Source organism: Coregonus lavaretus (genome assembly GCF_964263955.1).
Source record: "Coregonus lavaretus genome assembly, contig: HAP1_SCAFFOLD_288, whole genome shotgun sequence".
NCBI classification, from domain to species: domain Eukaryota; kingdom Metazoa; phylum Chordata; class Actinopteri; order Salmoniformes; family Salmonidae; genus Coregonus; species Coregonus lavaretus.
In genome coordinates, this window is record NW_028165217.1 from 431,801 (window position 1) to 444,821 (window position 13,021).

General features: G+C 43.4%; 1 protein-coding gene across 1 annotated transcript in view; it reads right to left on the minus strand.

The window, feature by feature from the left end:
- LOC311116125 (pancreatic secretory granule membrane major glycoprotein GP2-like) overlaps positions 1–13,021 on the minus strand; it is a gene marked incomplete at both ends in the record, with an annotated part of 32,758 nt that continues 19,737 nt past the window's right edge. Inside the window, 4 exons of the mRNA XM_084191256.1 lie at positions 1–126; positions 7,408–7,586; positions 10,551–10,637; positions 10,951–11,214. Coding sequence (XP_084047382.1) covers positions 1–126; positions 7,408–7,586; positions 10,551–10,637; positions 10,951–11,214 — 656 coding nt within the window. The remainder of the gene's footprint in view (positions 127–7,407; positions 7,587–10,550; positions 10,638–10,950; positions 11,215–13,021) is intronic.

The window sequence follows — 13,021 nt, forward strand, 5'->3', positions numbered from 1 at the left end:
TCAGAACAGGCTGCAGGACTTGGGGGGTCTGAAGGGGTTGTCACTGGAGGGTACCCCCATCAGGAGAGGGTCCTTGTGAGCGTTCTGCAGACAGAAGTTCTTCAGGTCGACTGCAGCCTGAGACACCTGGGGTTAATTATAATAATAATTAATGACAGAGTCGAAGAAGAAATATGACTGGGACTGATGTATTATGGGGCGGCTTCCCAGACACAGATTAAACCTAGTCCTGGACCAGACAGTGATCTCAATGAAGAATGTCTATTAAAAGCTGTTTTTAGTCCAGGACTAGGTTTAATCTGTGTCCGGGAAACTGCCCCTAGATACTATATACCAGGGCTCTCCAACCCCATTCTTGGAGAGAAACTGTCCTGTAGGTTCACTCCAACCCTGTTCCTGGAGAGATACCCTCCTGTAGGTTTTTGCTCCAACCCTAATCTAGCGCACCTGATTCTAATAATTAGCTGGTTGATACGTTGAATCAGGTTAGTTACAACTGGGGTTGGAGCGAAAACCTACAGGAGCTATATGCACTATGGACCGGTTTTCCAGACACATCTCAAGCCTAGTCCTGGATTAAAATGAGCTTTCAATAGAGAATCTCCATTGAGCATGCTTTTAGTCCGGGACTAGGCTTAATCTGGGAAACCGGGCCTGTATGCTACTAATACATTCCAGGTGTAGACACAGTGGTGAGGTGACATGGAGTAAACAAGGGGTCCATACTGCATATTGACTGGCTGCATCACTGCTTGGTATGGCAATAGCACCGCCCTCGATCGCATGGCGCTACAGAGGGTTGTACGGACAGCCCAGTACATCACTGGGGCCGAGCTCCCTGGCATCCAGGACCTCTATATCAGGCGGTGTGAAAAGAAGGCCTGGAAAATCGTCAAAGACCCCAACCACCCAAGCCATAGACTATTTTCTCTGCTGCCGCACAGCAAGAGGTACCGGTGCACCAAGTCTGGCACCAACAGGCTCTTGAACATCTTCTATTCCCAAGCAATAAGACTGAGAAATAGCTAACAAAAAAGCTACACGGACTGAGTTAACCTTGTATCTTTATTAACCTTTTAATTCAAACTCTGCACTGTCTACACACACTCACAGGGCCATACACACTCACACTGTCACTCCAACACACACACAAACACTCACAGGGCCATACACACTCACACTGTCACTCCAACACACACACAAACACTCACAGGGCTGTACACACACACACTCACACTGTCACTCCAACACACACACAAACACTCGCACATAATATGCACATACATTTATACTGACTCTACACCCCCGCACACCAACTCACATACAAGCTGCTGCTACTCTGTTTATATTATATCCTGTTGCCTAGTCACCTTACCCCTATACATATCTACCTCCATCACTCCAGTATCCCTGCACATTGTAAATATGGTATCGGAACTGACTCTTTAAATATTTCCTGTATATAGTATGCTGACCTACTTACTTAATCGTGTATTTCATATTTCCTATTCTTATTTCTTGTGTTTTTTTCTTTCTTTCTAGTAATACATTGTTATTGATTATTGCATTGTTGGGTTTTGAGTTAGCAATAAAATAATTTCACTGTACTTGTGCCTGTGACATTAAAACTTGAAACCTATAGCGCACTGTACTGTAGCCTCCTGTACTGCACTGCTGCTACTACACAGCCTCATTTCCATAGTAACAGATCTCAACACAGAAGTTTTGAATACATTTGCTAGTGACTAAACTACAGTTGGGCTACAGCTGGATTTCCAATGCAAAGAAGAGAGTACTTCATGCCCTGTACAGGAAGTAGCCTGCCCCACTCATAGACGCTAACTACTTTAGCGCTTATTGACGATACATGTCTTCTGACCAGGGGAGGTTTGTTAGGAGTCCCGACGCTTGCTCTAAACATTAACTGCTTGCAGTCCTGTTTTGGAAACATAAGGAGCGCATCTTTCATATCAGCGAGAAATAAAATAAAAACACAATGTTTATTACTACACAACTTTATAGAGTTATGGTTAGTGTTCCCACACGGCCATATGTCCATGTTACAGCACTTGTTTACGGAAGACGGAGCTAATTAGCACATGTGGCGGCAGGTAGCTTAGTGGGTAAGAGCGTTGTGCCAGTAACCGAAAGGTCGCTGGTTCTAATCCCCGAGCCGACTAGGTGAAAAATCTGTTGATGTGCCCTTAAGCAAGGCACTTAACCCTAATTGCTCCTGTAAGTCACTCTGGATAAGAGCGTCTGCTAAATGACTAAAATGTAAAATGTATCTAGCTGCTCAGAACACCTGTGTGTAAAAGCCGATTCATACTTAATCCGAAATGAGGTCTGGAGGCTCCGTATACAGAGGCTGTGACGCAATTGTGGAGGCCAAATCGAGATAATCGTCGATTTCGAAACGAAATGTATGCTGATATGCCCTTTTTTATGCTGATATGCCCTTTATCTTTAATGTCAGCTAGAAATAATCTTTCAAATCAAAAATATAATGGCTACAGTAACTGTATATTATTTTCTTCAAAGATTCTACCTGAGAAAAGATAAGGGGCATATCAGCATAGGTTTCGAAAACTGTTTAACAGACGTTAAAACACAGCATCAGAATTGTAGCTTACATACACAGAGCCAAATGTGGGCGAATATAATGGCTGAAAACCCTACATACGGAGAAGGGTTTTCGGGAGCTAGAAGCAGCCTAGCATGTGTAGGCAGAGGCAGTTATATGACAAGTTTACTTGGAGAAGGAAAAACCGGCTTCGGAATATTACTAGCCCGTGGGAATGTTAGTGAACTGAGAACTGACCCATCCAAGATAGGCCTACACTCTGACTTTCAATCTATTTCACGCTTTCTACCCCGCAGGCCACCGATACAGGACCAGGGTCCTAGGACTGTCTCGATAACCAAAATAATAAAGGCTATCAAATAGGATAGTAATTCATAATTCCATCAACTTTTGCCTACTATGTCAACAATACTAGCCTACTGACAGGAGGCGACGATGTAGGCTAGCCTACTGTTCAATAGACATTTGTAACATGACAACATTGATACAAGGCAGCAACATGTATAACTGCATTATACCTAACATGAAAACTTAATTAAGAAAACTTTGCAACATTGTAACTTCGTGTTTGCTACTTTGTTTCACGTCACTAGCCTAGCCTGCTCAAGACGGCTATGCTGTCCCAGCGACAGGAATGTCGTTTACAGCTCTTCCGTGTTTGTTTGGTGCTAGTGTTGTTAATGTGATCATTTTTTACCTTGATCCTCCGGACACTGGCTTCCAACCGCAGCTGTTTCACGACTCTCTGCGCGATGACCAAGTTGCTGCTGGCGTTGTTGTTTGACATGTCGAGGGTCAGAAGTGTGACAATAGGTTATCCTACTAGGGCGACCGTGAGAAAGTAGCAGAGTTTGTGAAGCAGTCTGTCTGTCGCTCTGTCTCCGCCCACTCGACACAATGTTCCCTCAACAACATTGTAATTGGTTGTCGGTCAATCGATCACTAAGTACGTTTACATGCGCACTAATAATTTGATATTAAACTGATTATGGGTGAAGGCCGAGTATGGCATTAGTAATGTAAGTACCTTACTCGGCGTAAGGTCACTATCGAAGTAAGCATATGCTGATTAAAACACCTGGGTTTCTGAGCAGTCTTCCGAATGATTAGGACATGAAAACAGTTTAATCTGCGTTTCTGCGGTGTATTTGATATGCGCATGTGCAAGCCTCGCTATTACACGCGAGTGGAGTTCGTTCGGAAACACTGAAAGTATGCGTTTTAGAAAGAATTAACATATACATTGACATTTGAAGCCCCACCTCTTTAAAGAATACCTGGGATAGGTATAAAGTAATCCTTCCACCCCCCCCCCCCCAAAAAAAAGAAAGTGTAAAGTGGTTATCCCACTGGCTATAGGGTGAATGCACCAATTTGTAAGTTGCTCTGGATAAGAGCGTCTGCTAAATGACGTAAATGTGCCCTTGAGCAAGGCACTTAACCCTAATTGCTCCTGTAAGTCGCTCTGGATAAGAGCGTCTGCTAAATGACTAAAATGTAAATGTAAAAATATACACTTTATATCTCCTAACTCAGAATCAGTATTCGCAAAAATAACGTGGTCACTGCGGTAGAAGGTTTATTTTGATTGGCGATTTTCTGCATTTATCAAAAGGCCCATCAGTATGATATCCTAATTTCAGATGTGCCCATATAAACAGGCTTATTAGGGAACTCGTTCTTCTTGCAAAACGTGCTTGATGTGGTCGTTTCTTGACATCAGGAAACGCCCATTGGTGCCTGTCTTTGGTCAGTTCCGATTATATTAGACTGACCGTTTCTCGACACAAATGATTTGTTTATATAGCAGGCTAGGAGAATGAGGTTAGGAAAAGGGTTAGGTTTAGCTACAATGAATAGGTTGGATTAATCTTGCCCAGGCGCCGGTGTAGCGTGTTTTGCACCAGAATGTGCGGTAGTGGAAAGACATAGGAAGAAGGGAGATCATGATACAGAAAGCAGTGGAGCGTCTAGTAAAGAAAGCATTAAGAGGGCCAAGGTAGGAAGCAAGAGTAGTGATGTGGTGGAAAGTGGTGAGTGATTGTGTTTGATGAGACCACAGGGCCTCACTTACACCCTCACCGACTAACTAATGCCGTAGAGAAAGAGGTAGGTGAAGTGAAATATGCTCGGTTCATTGGAAATGGTAGATATGTTAATATTTTGTGGTAGCCAGGTTCAGCAAGATAATATTTTGAAAATGGAAAAGCTTAATGGGAAGAAGATTAAAAGCCATGTCCCTGGTGTTTATGCTAGATTAAGGGGAGTTATCACTGGGGTCCCAATATCTATGTCCACAGATGATATTAAAGAAAATGTGGCAGAGCGATTGAGGCCAAAAGGTTGATCAGTAGGAAAGAGTCCATTATTGGATTAGGAGTGAGGACTTTTCGGAAGAAGCCATTCTTCTACTTCGTTTTACACTTCAAGTCACTCACTTCTTGTTAGAGATGTATTTCAATTTAAGTGTCCCTAAATGCAATGTTAATTGGGCTCCCGAGTGGCGCAGCGGTCTAAGGCACTGCATCTCAGCGCTTGAGGCGTCATTACAGACCCACTGTATCATTACAGACCACGGCGTCATTACAGACCCACTGTATCACAACCGGCCTTGATTGGGAGTCCCATAGGGCGGCGTCCGGGTTTGGCCGGTGTAGGCTGTCATTGTAAATAAGAATTTGTTCTTAACTGACTTGCCTAGTTAAATAAAAAATGTATTATTTGGCATTGAACAAATGGGCGGGCAGGCAAGTTCCCTATGTGGTCAGAGAAAGCATTATATTTGTAACAAACAATATATATGGCTCCAACAAAATAGAAAAAGTGCACACGTTTACCCACAACAGACGCCCCTAATTAGCCCAGAGACAGAAAACACCTGAATGCATTTTGCCTCACGGTTTTAAAGGGGTAATCTGCAGTTGAAACAATAACAAAGTGTACACCCCACCACTGTTTAAGGTGAAGGATGGGGATGGAGAGAGAGAGCCACTCTGATTCATAGAAAGAGCTATGGATGCAAGGACTGACCGTCCATGATATCAAAATGATAATTTTAACCATGTTTTGGGGCAGTAGTGTTTGTTTACATTTACATTGTTTACAAACATGGGGATGGGGTACAACAGTTGAACTAAGCTCATGTTATGAGGCATTTATAATATATATTCTTCACGAATCAATGGGTATTTCATGTATTATTCAGTAGATATACCATGTCATTTATTAGTATTTATTAGTTTTTTTCTTATGATTGATTGTACGGTACACATGCTATCAGATTGCCGGGTGGGAATGCGCACCCCGCAAATAATAATTATATATGTGTGTGTGAATGTATGTATTGTATGAATCCTATGAATTGAAATAATAAAAAATTGATGTGAAAAAAATGTAATCAATGGGTTTATCATTAAGTTCAAAAATCGATGTAGCAACTGCAGATGGCCCCTTTATAGCCTACATTAAGAAATAACTAGGCAACAGTTCGAAGTCAAATGACGAAGGGACGGGAAACTCGCATGGTGTCCATTTGACACGGCTAGTCTATTTATTAGTCTACATTACCCCCTGCTGGCGTAAACTGTTTACTGCAGGGCAAATAGACACCTAAATACATTTTACATTTTAGTCATTTAGCAGACGCTCTTATCCAGAGCGACTTACAGTTAGTGAATACATATCTTTTTTATACTGGCCCCCCGTGGGAATCGAACCCACAACCCTGGCGTTGCAAACGCCATGCTCTATCAACTGAGCTACATCCCTGCCGGCCATTCCCTCCCCTACCCTGGACAACGCTGGGCCAATTGTGCGCCGCCCATGAGTCTCCCGGTCGCGGCCGGCTGCGACAGAGCCTGGATTCGAACCAGGATTTCAAGTGGCACAGTTAGCACTGCGATGCAGTGCCTTAGACCACTGCGCCACTCAGGAGCTTAAATAGACTATTATTAGACAATGAGCATCATCATCATCATCATCAGAGTTATTAATTGTCTTCATCAGATCACAGCAACACACACAGCAACTCAGGTTTGGTTGGCACTTACACAATGATTTGAGGAAATGATCAGTCCTCAAAAACAATGCAAGTCTATGTGTAAACAACATATACAGTACAATGAAAACACACTGTAGTGCATATATTCATTACTAGAATCAAAACAAGTATTTCTGTGCCCTTGAGAGTTATTTGGTTGTGCTGGGCAGTTTATTAGGCTCCAGATGAAATAAGTTATGATGAACTTCACAGGGTGGTGAAAGTGCACTGGGATCTTGACGCTCCTTTCCAATAAATATCCAGGGTCTTATTCCGGTGACATGATGATCAATGCTCGACTGCTGTTTGACAAATAAAATATTATTGCTATTATCCATAATAATCTCATCATGTAGACTAGCCTACCCGCTATCTGCGAGCTGTTGGCTAGAACGCACGTGCCAAGACCAGAGTAGGCACATTTGCTATTTAACGCAACAGTTTTTGTGACAAAACTATCGGTAGAGTTGGAAATGAGATGGAAACACATTGAACTTTAGATTTTATTTGGTACATGAAAACTTAAGTGAAAAAGTACATTTTGTGAGCACTACATTATCACCCACTGATTTTTATCTGAAACAAGTCCGTTTGGTAGAAACACACCACTGGTGGGAAAATACGCATATTTTCTTTCGCAGGTTTTAGAATATTCGCATGAAAATCTGTCACCAATTGGATGGAAACCAAGCTAATAATCATCAAAACTCTTCCAGTATTGAACAACCTACAGTCAGACAATGAGGTAATTTGTTCTAATCTCCCAAGTGTTTCTACAGCGTACCTCCCTGCACGCCATCTGGTACCACACCGTGCCGTGAGCCTCCTGGTGGGCGGAGCAACTGGAGTCGGCCAGGTGAGCTGTGGAAGCGTTCAGACCAGCAGCCTCCAGGTAAACCCTGTTGAGACCCACCTGTACCAGGCTCCGCCCACACACCAGCTCTGGAGCTGTGATAGTGTTGCCTTGGTGGTGGTGACGGGTATGGTGTGAGTTGATGTATTTGTTGCAGGTTTAGGGGCTGCTGTGGTAGTGGTCTTAGTCGTCGTCGTTGTTGTGTCAGCTACAGGTGCTGTTGTTTTGGGTTCAGGTGTTGTTGTGGTTGTTGTTTCAGATACTCAAGTTGTTTTAGTGGTGGTTTCATGTACTCAAGTTGTTGTAGTGTTGGTTTCAGGTATTGGAGTTGTTGTAGTGGTAGTTTCAGGTACTGGAGTTGTGTTGGTGGTTTCAGGTACTAGAGTTGTGGTGATGGTTTCAGGTACTCCAGTTGTTGTAGTGGTGGTTTCAGGTACCCGAGTTGTTGTAGTGGTAGTTTCAGGTACTCAAGTTGTTGTGGTGGTTTCAGGTACTCTAGTTGTGGTGGTGGTTTCAGTTACTCGAATTGTTGTAGTGGTTTTAGGTACTCGTTGTGGTTTCAGTTACTGGAGTTGTTGCAGTGGTGGTTTCAGGTATTGGAGTTGTTTTAGTGGTGGTTTCAGGTACTGGAGTTGTTGTAGTGGTGGTTTCAGGTACTGGAGTTGTTGTAGTGGTGGTTTCAGGTACTGGAGTTGTTGTAGTGGTAGTTTCAGGTTCACGAGTTGTTGTAGTGGTAGTTTTAGGTACTCGAGTTGTGGTGATGGTTTCAGGTACTCATTTACATTCACGTCATTTAGCAGACGCTCTTATCCAGAGCGACGTACAGTAGTGCGTTCATACATTTTCACACTGGTCCCCCGTGGGAATCAAACCCACAACCCTGGTTTTGCAAGTGCCATGCTCTACCAACTGAGCCACACGGTACTCCAGTTGTGGTGGTAGTTTCAGGTACTGGAGTTGTGGTGGTGGTTTCAGTTACTGGAGTTGTGGTGGTGGTTTTAGGTACTTGAGTTGTTGTAGTGGTAGTTTCAGGTACCCGAGTTGTGGTGATGGTTTCATGTACTTTAGTTGTTGTGGTCATTTCAGGTACTCGTTGTGGTGGTAGTTTCAGGTACTGGAGTTGTGGTGGTGGTTTCAGTTACTGGAGTTGTTTTAGTGGTGGATCAGGTACTGGAGTTGTTGTAGTGGTAGTTTCAGGTACTGGAGTTGTTGTAGTGGTAGTTTCAGGTACACAAGTTGTTGTAGTGGTAGTTTAAGGTTCTCCAGTTGTTGTAGTGTTGGTTTCAGGTACTGGAGTTGTGGTGGTGGTTTCCGGTACTGGAGTTATGGTGGTGGTTTTAGTTACTTGAGTTGTTGTAGTGGTAGTTTCAGGTGCACGAGTTGTGGTGGTGGTTTCAGGTACTGGAGTTATGGTGGTGGTTTTAGGTACTTGAGTTGTTGTAGTGGTGGTTTCAGGTACTGGAGTTGTTGTAGTGGTGGTTTCAGGTACTGGAGTTGTTGTAGTGGTGGTTTCAGGTACTGGAGTTGTTGTAGTGGTAGTTTCAGGTACTGGAGTTGTTGTAGTGGTAGTTTCAGGTACACAAGTTATTGTAGTGGTAGTTTTAGGTACTGGAGTTGTTATAGTGGTAGTTTCAGGTACTGGAGTTGTGGTGGTGGTTTCAGGTACTGGAGTTATGGTGGTGGTTTTAGTTACTTGAGTTGTTGTAGTGGTAGTTTCAGGTACACGAGTTGTGGTGGTGGTTTCAGGTACTCCAGTTGTTTTAGTGTTGGTTTCAGGTACTGGAGTTGTTGTAGTGGTAGTGTCAGGTACTGGAGTTGTGGTGGTGGTTTCAGGTACTAGAGTTGTTGTGATGGTTTCAGGTACTGGAGTTATGGTGGTGGTTTCAGGTCCCCAAGTTGTTGTAGTGGTAGTTTCAGGTACTTGAGTTGTGGTGATGGTTTCAGGTACTCGCGTTGTTGTGGTAATTTCAGTAACTGGAGTTGTGGTGGTGGTTTCAGGTACTCCAGTTGTTGTATTGTTGGTTTCAGGTACTGGAGTTGTTGTAGTGGTAGTTTCAGGTACTGGAGTTGTGGTGGTGTTTTCAGGTACTAGAGTTGTGGTGATGGTTTCAGGTACTGGAGTTATGGTGGTGGTTTCAGGTACTTGAGTTGTGGTGATGGTTTCAGGTACTCCAGTTGTTGTAGTGGTGGTTTCAGGTACCTGAGTTGTTGTAGTGGTAGTTTCAGGTACTCGAGTTTTCGTGATGGTTTCCGGTACTCTAATTGTTGTGTTCATTTCAGGTACTCTAGTTGTGGTGGTTTCAGGTACTCGAGTTGTTGTAGTGGTTTTAGGTACTCGAGTTGTAGTGGTAGTTTCAAGTACTCTAGTTGTGGTGGTTTCAGGTACTCGAGTTGTTGTAGTGGTTTTAGGTACTCGAGTTGTAGTGGTAGTTTCAAGTACTCTAGTTGTGGTGGTTTCAGGTACTCGAGTTGTTGTAGTGGTTTTAGGTACTCGAGTTGTAGCGGTAGTTTCAAGTACTCTAGTTGTGGTGGTTTTAGGTACTCGAGTTGTAGTGGTAGTTTCAAGTACTCTAGTTGTGGTGGTTTTAGGTACTCGAGTTGTTGTAGTGGTTTTAGGTACTCGAGTTGTAGCGGTAGTTTCAAGTACTCTAGTTGTGGTGGTTTTAGGTACTCGAGTTGTAGTGGTAGTTTCAAGTACTCTAGTTGTGGTGGTTTTAGGTACTCGAGTTGTAGTGGTAGTTTCAAGTACTCTAGTTTTGGTGGTGGTTTTTGGTACAAGTGTAGTTGTTGTAGTTGTGGGTTTAGGGATAGCTGTAGAAGATTTCTCTTTGGGAGAGTAAAATGAGAGGAGGGTGACTGAGAGGGAGAATGGAGAGAGAATGAAAGAGACAGAGAAAAAACAAGGTATAGAGTTACTATCAGTCAATATGAGCATGAGTACTCCCTACTGTCAAAAATACAGACATTAAGAAACTCAACTACAATACATTGTACACCTTTGCCTTCCACCATGGTCCTGACACAACAAACTGTATATACACTAAGGAGTAAGATGTGTTTTTCTTAACACTCACCTTTCCTCTTGAACCTCCAGTTGATCTTGTTGTCACTCATACAGGTCTCATCGTTTCTACAGGTAGAACACACCTTGGTGTTGACGTCTGGAACAGCAGAGGGGAAGGGGGGTTCATGGATTTGGTGTGACTAGTTAGGTTATTCCACACACTATTGTCTTAAACATTCTTGATAGAGAATTCCACACACTATTGTCTTAAACATTCTTGATAGAGAATTCCACACACTATTGTCTTAAACATTATTGTCTTTAAAAGTCAGTGACAAGAACATTACGATGGTACATACCTGCACAGTAGGCCAAGCTGCACGCTGTTGGATGGACAAACTTGTAGACATAGTAGTTTCCATAGCAGGCTTTGACAAGGATAGGATTTTCTCTTAACATGCAACAGTTACCAGCAAAGCTCCCACAGACGCCCCTCTGAACCACCCCGTCTGACAGCTGGGGATGGGGATCTGTTAGCCACATGGGGAAGGCAGTTCCACACATGTACCTCTCCACACACCTCTCTGGCATTTGAACACTGGTGTTCTCCAGGAAAAGGCGATACCAGCCCTGCCAGTTGACATACTTGTCGCAGTGGTAGCCATTAACGTTGACATTGTTGTTGGTGGCACGCCAGCCATCATTCAGTACGGTGTAGTGCTGGCAGGGATCAGCTATTAAGGGAGTTGTAGTTGAATGAAAGAATGAAAGAGAGAGAAACAAGGGAAGGTACAATTACTGTCAGCCAAGGTGAGAATGGATACTCCCTACTGTCAGAAACACAGTCATTAAAAAGAAACTAAACTACAAGGCATTGCACACCTTTGCCTTCCACCATCCCAGCTATCAATTCTAGGGAGAGAGAACGTTTTTGTAATATTACCTGTAATGTTCCCGTAATGTTTGAGTTTCCAGTTTTCCGTTAGTTAGGGGAACATTCTATCTATGTTAACAAAAACCTTCGGAGAACCTTTGTAGCATGTTTTGGTGTTAAAGTTAGGAGAACATTCCTTTAATGTCAAGCAGAACTTATCTAGAATGTGGTTACAATGTTCTCCGAATATACAACATTAATGTTCTAGACGCATTTTAGAACATTAATGTGACCAGTTTTCTGTGGGTTAGGAGAATATTCCATCAACGTTCCACCAAACATACACAGAACATGGTTGCCATTTTCTCATAATATACAGTGCATTCGGAAAGTATTCAGACCCCTTGACTTTTTCCACATTTTGTTACATTACAGCCTTATTCAAAAATTGATTAAATTGTTTTTCCCCCTCATCAATCTACACACAATACCCCATAATGACAAAGCAAAAATAGGTTTTTAGAAATACTGAAATATCACATTTACATAAGTATTCAGACCCTTTACTCAGTACTTTGTTGAAGCACCTTTGGCAGCGATTACAGCCTCGAGTCTTCTTGGGTATGACGCTACAAGCTTGGCACACCTGAATTTGGGGAGTTTCTCCCATTTTTCTCTGCATATGTTCTCAAGCTCTTTCAGGTTGGATGGGGAGCATCGCTGCACAGCTATTTTCAGGTATCTCCAGAGATGTTCTATCGGGTTCAAGTCCGGCCTCTGGCTGGGCCACTCAAGAACATTCAGAGACTTGTCCCGAAGCCACTCCTGCATTGTCTTTGCTGTGTGCTTAGGGTCGTAGTCCTGTTGGAAGGTGAACCTTCACCCCAGTCTGAGATCCTGAGCGGTCTGGAGCAGGTTTTCATCAAGGAGCTTTCTGTACTTTGCTCCGTTCATCTTTCCCTCAATCCTGACTAGTCTCCAAGTCCCTGCCGCTGAAAAACATCCCCACAGCATGATGCTGCCACCATCATGCTTCACCGTAGGGATGGTGCCAGGTTTCCTCCAGACGTGACGCTTGGCATTCAGGCCAAATAGTTCTATCTTGGTTTCATCAGACCAGATAATCTTGTTTCTCATGGTCTGAGAGTCCTTTACGTGCCTTTTGGCAAATTCCAAGCGGTCAGTCATGTGCCTTTTACTGAGGAGTGGCTTCCGTTTGGCCACTCTACCATAAAGGCCTGATTGGTGGAGTGCTGCAGAGATGGTTGTCCTTCTGGAAGGTTCTCCCATCTCCACAGAGGAACTCTAGAGCTCTGTCAGAGTGACCATCGGGTTCTTGGTCACCTCCCTGACCAAGGCCCTTCTCCCCCGATTGCTCAGTTTGGCTGGGCGGCCAGCTCTAGGAAGAGTCTTGGTGGTTCTAAACCTCTTCCATTTCAGAATGATGGAGGCCACTGTGTTCTTTGGGACCTTCAATGCTGCAGAAATGCTTTGGTACCCTTCCCCAGATCTGTGCCTCGACACAATCCTGTCTCAAAGCTCTACGGACAATTCCTTTGACCTCGTGGCTTGATTTCTGCTCTGACATGCGCTGTCAATTGTGGGACCTTATATAGACAGTTGTGTGCCTTTACAATTAATGTCCAATCAATTGAATTTACCACAGG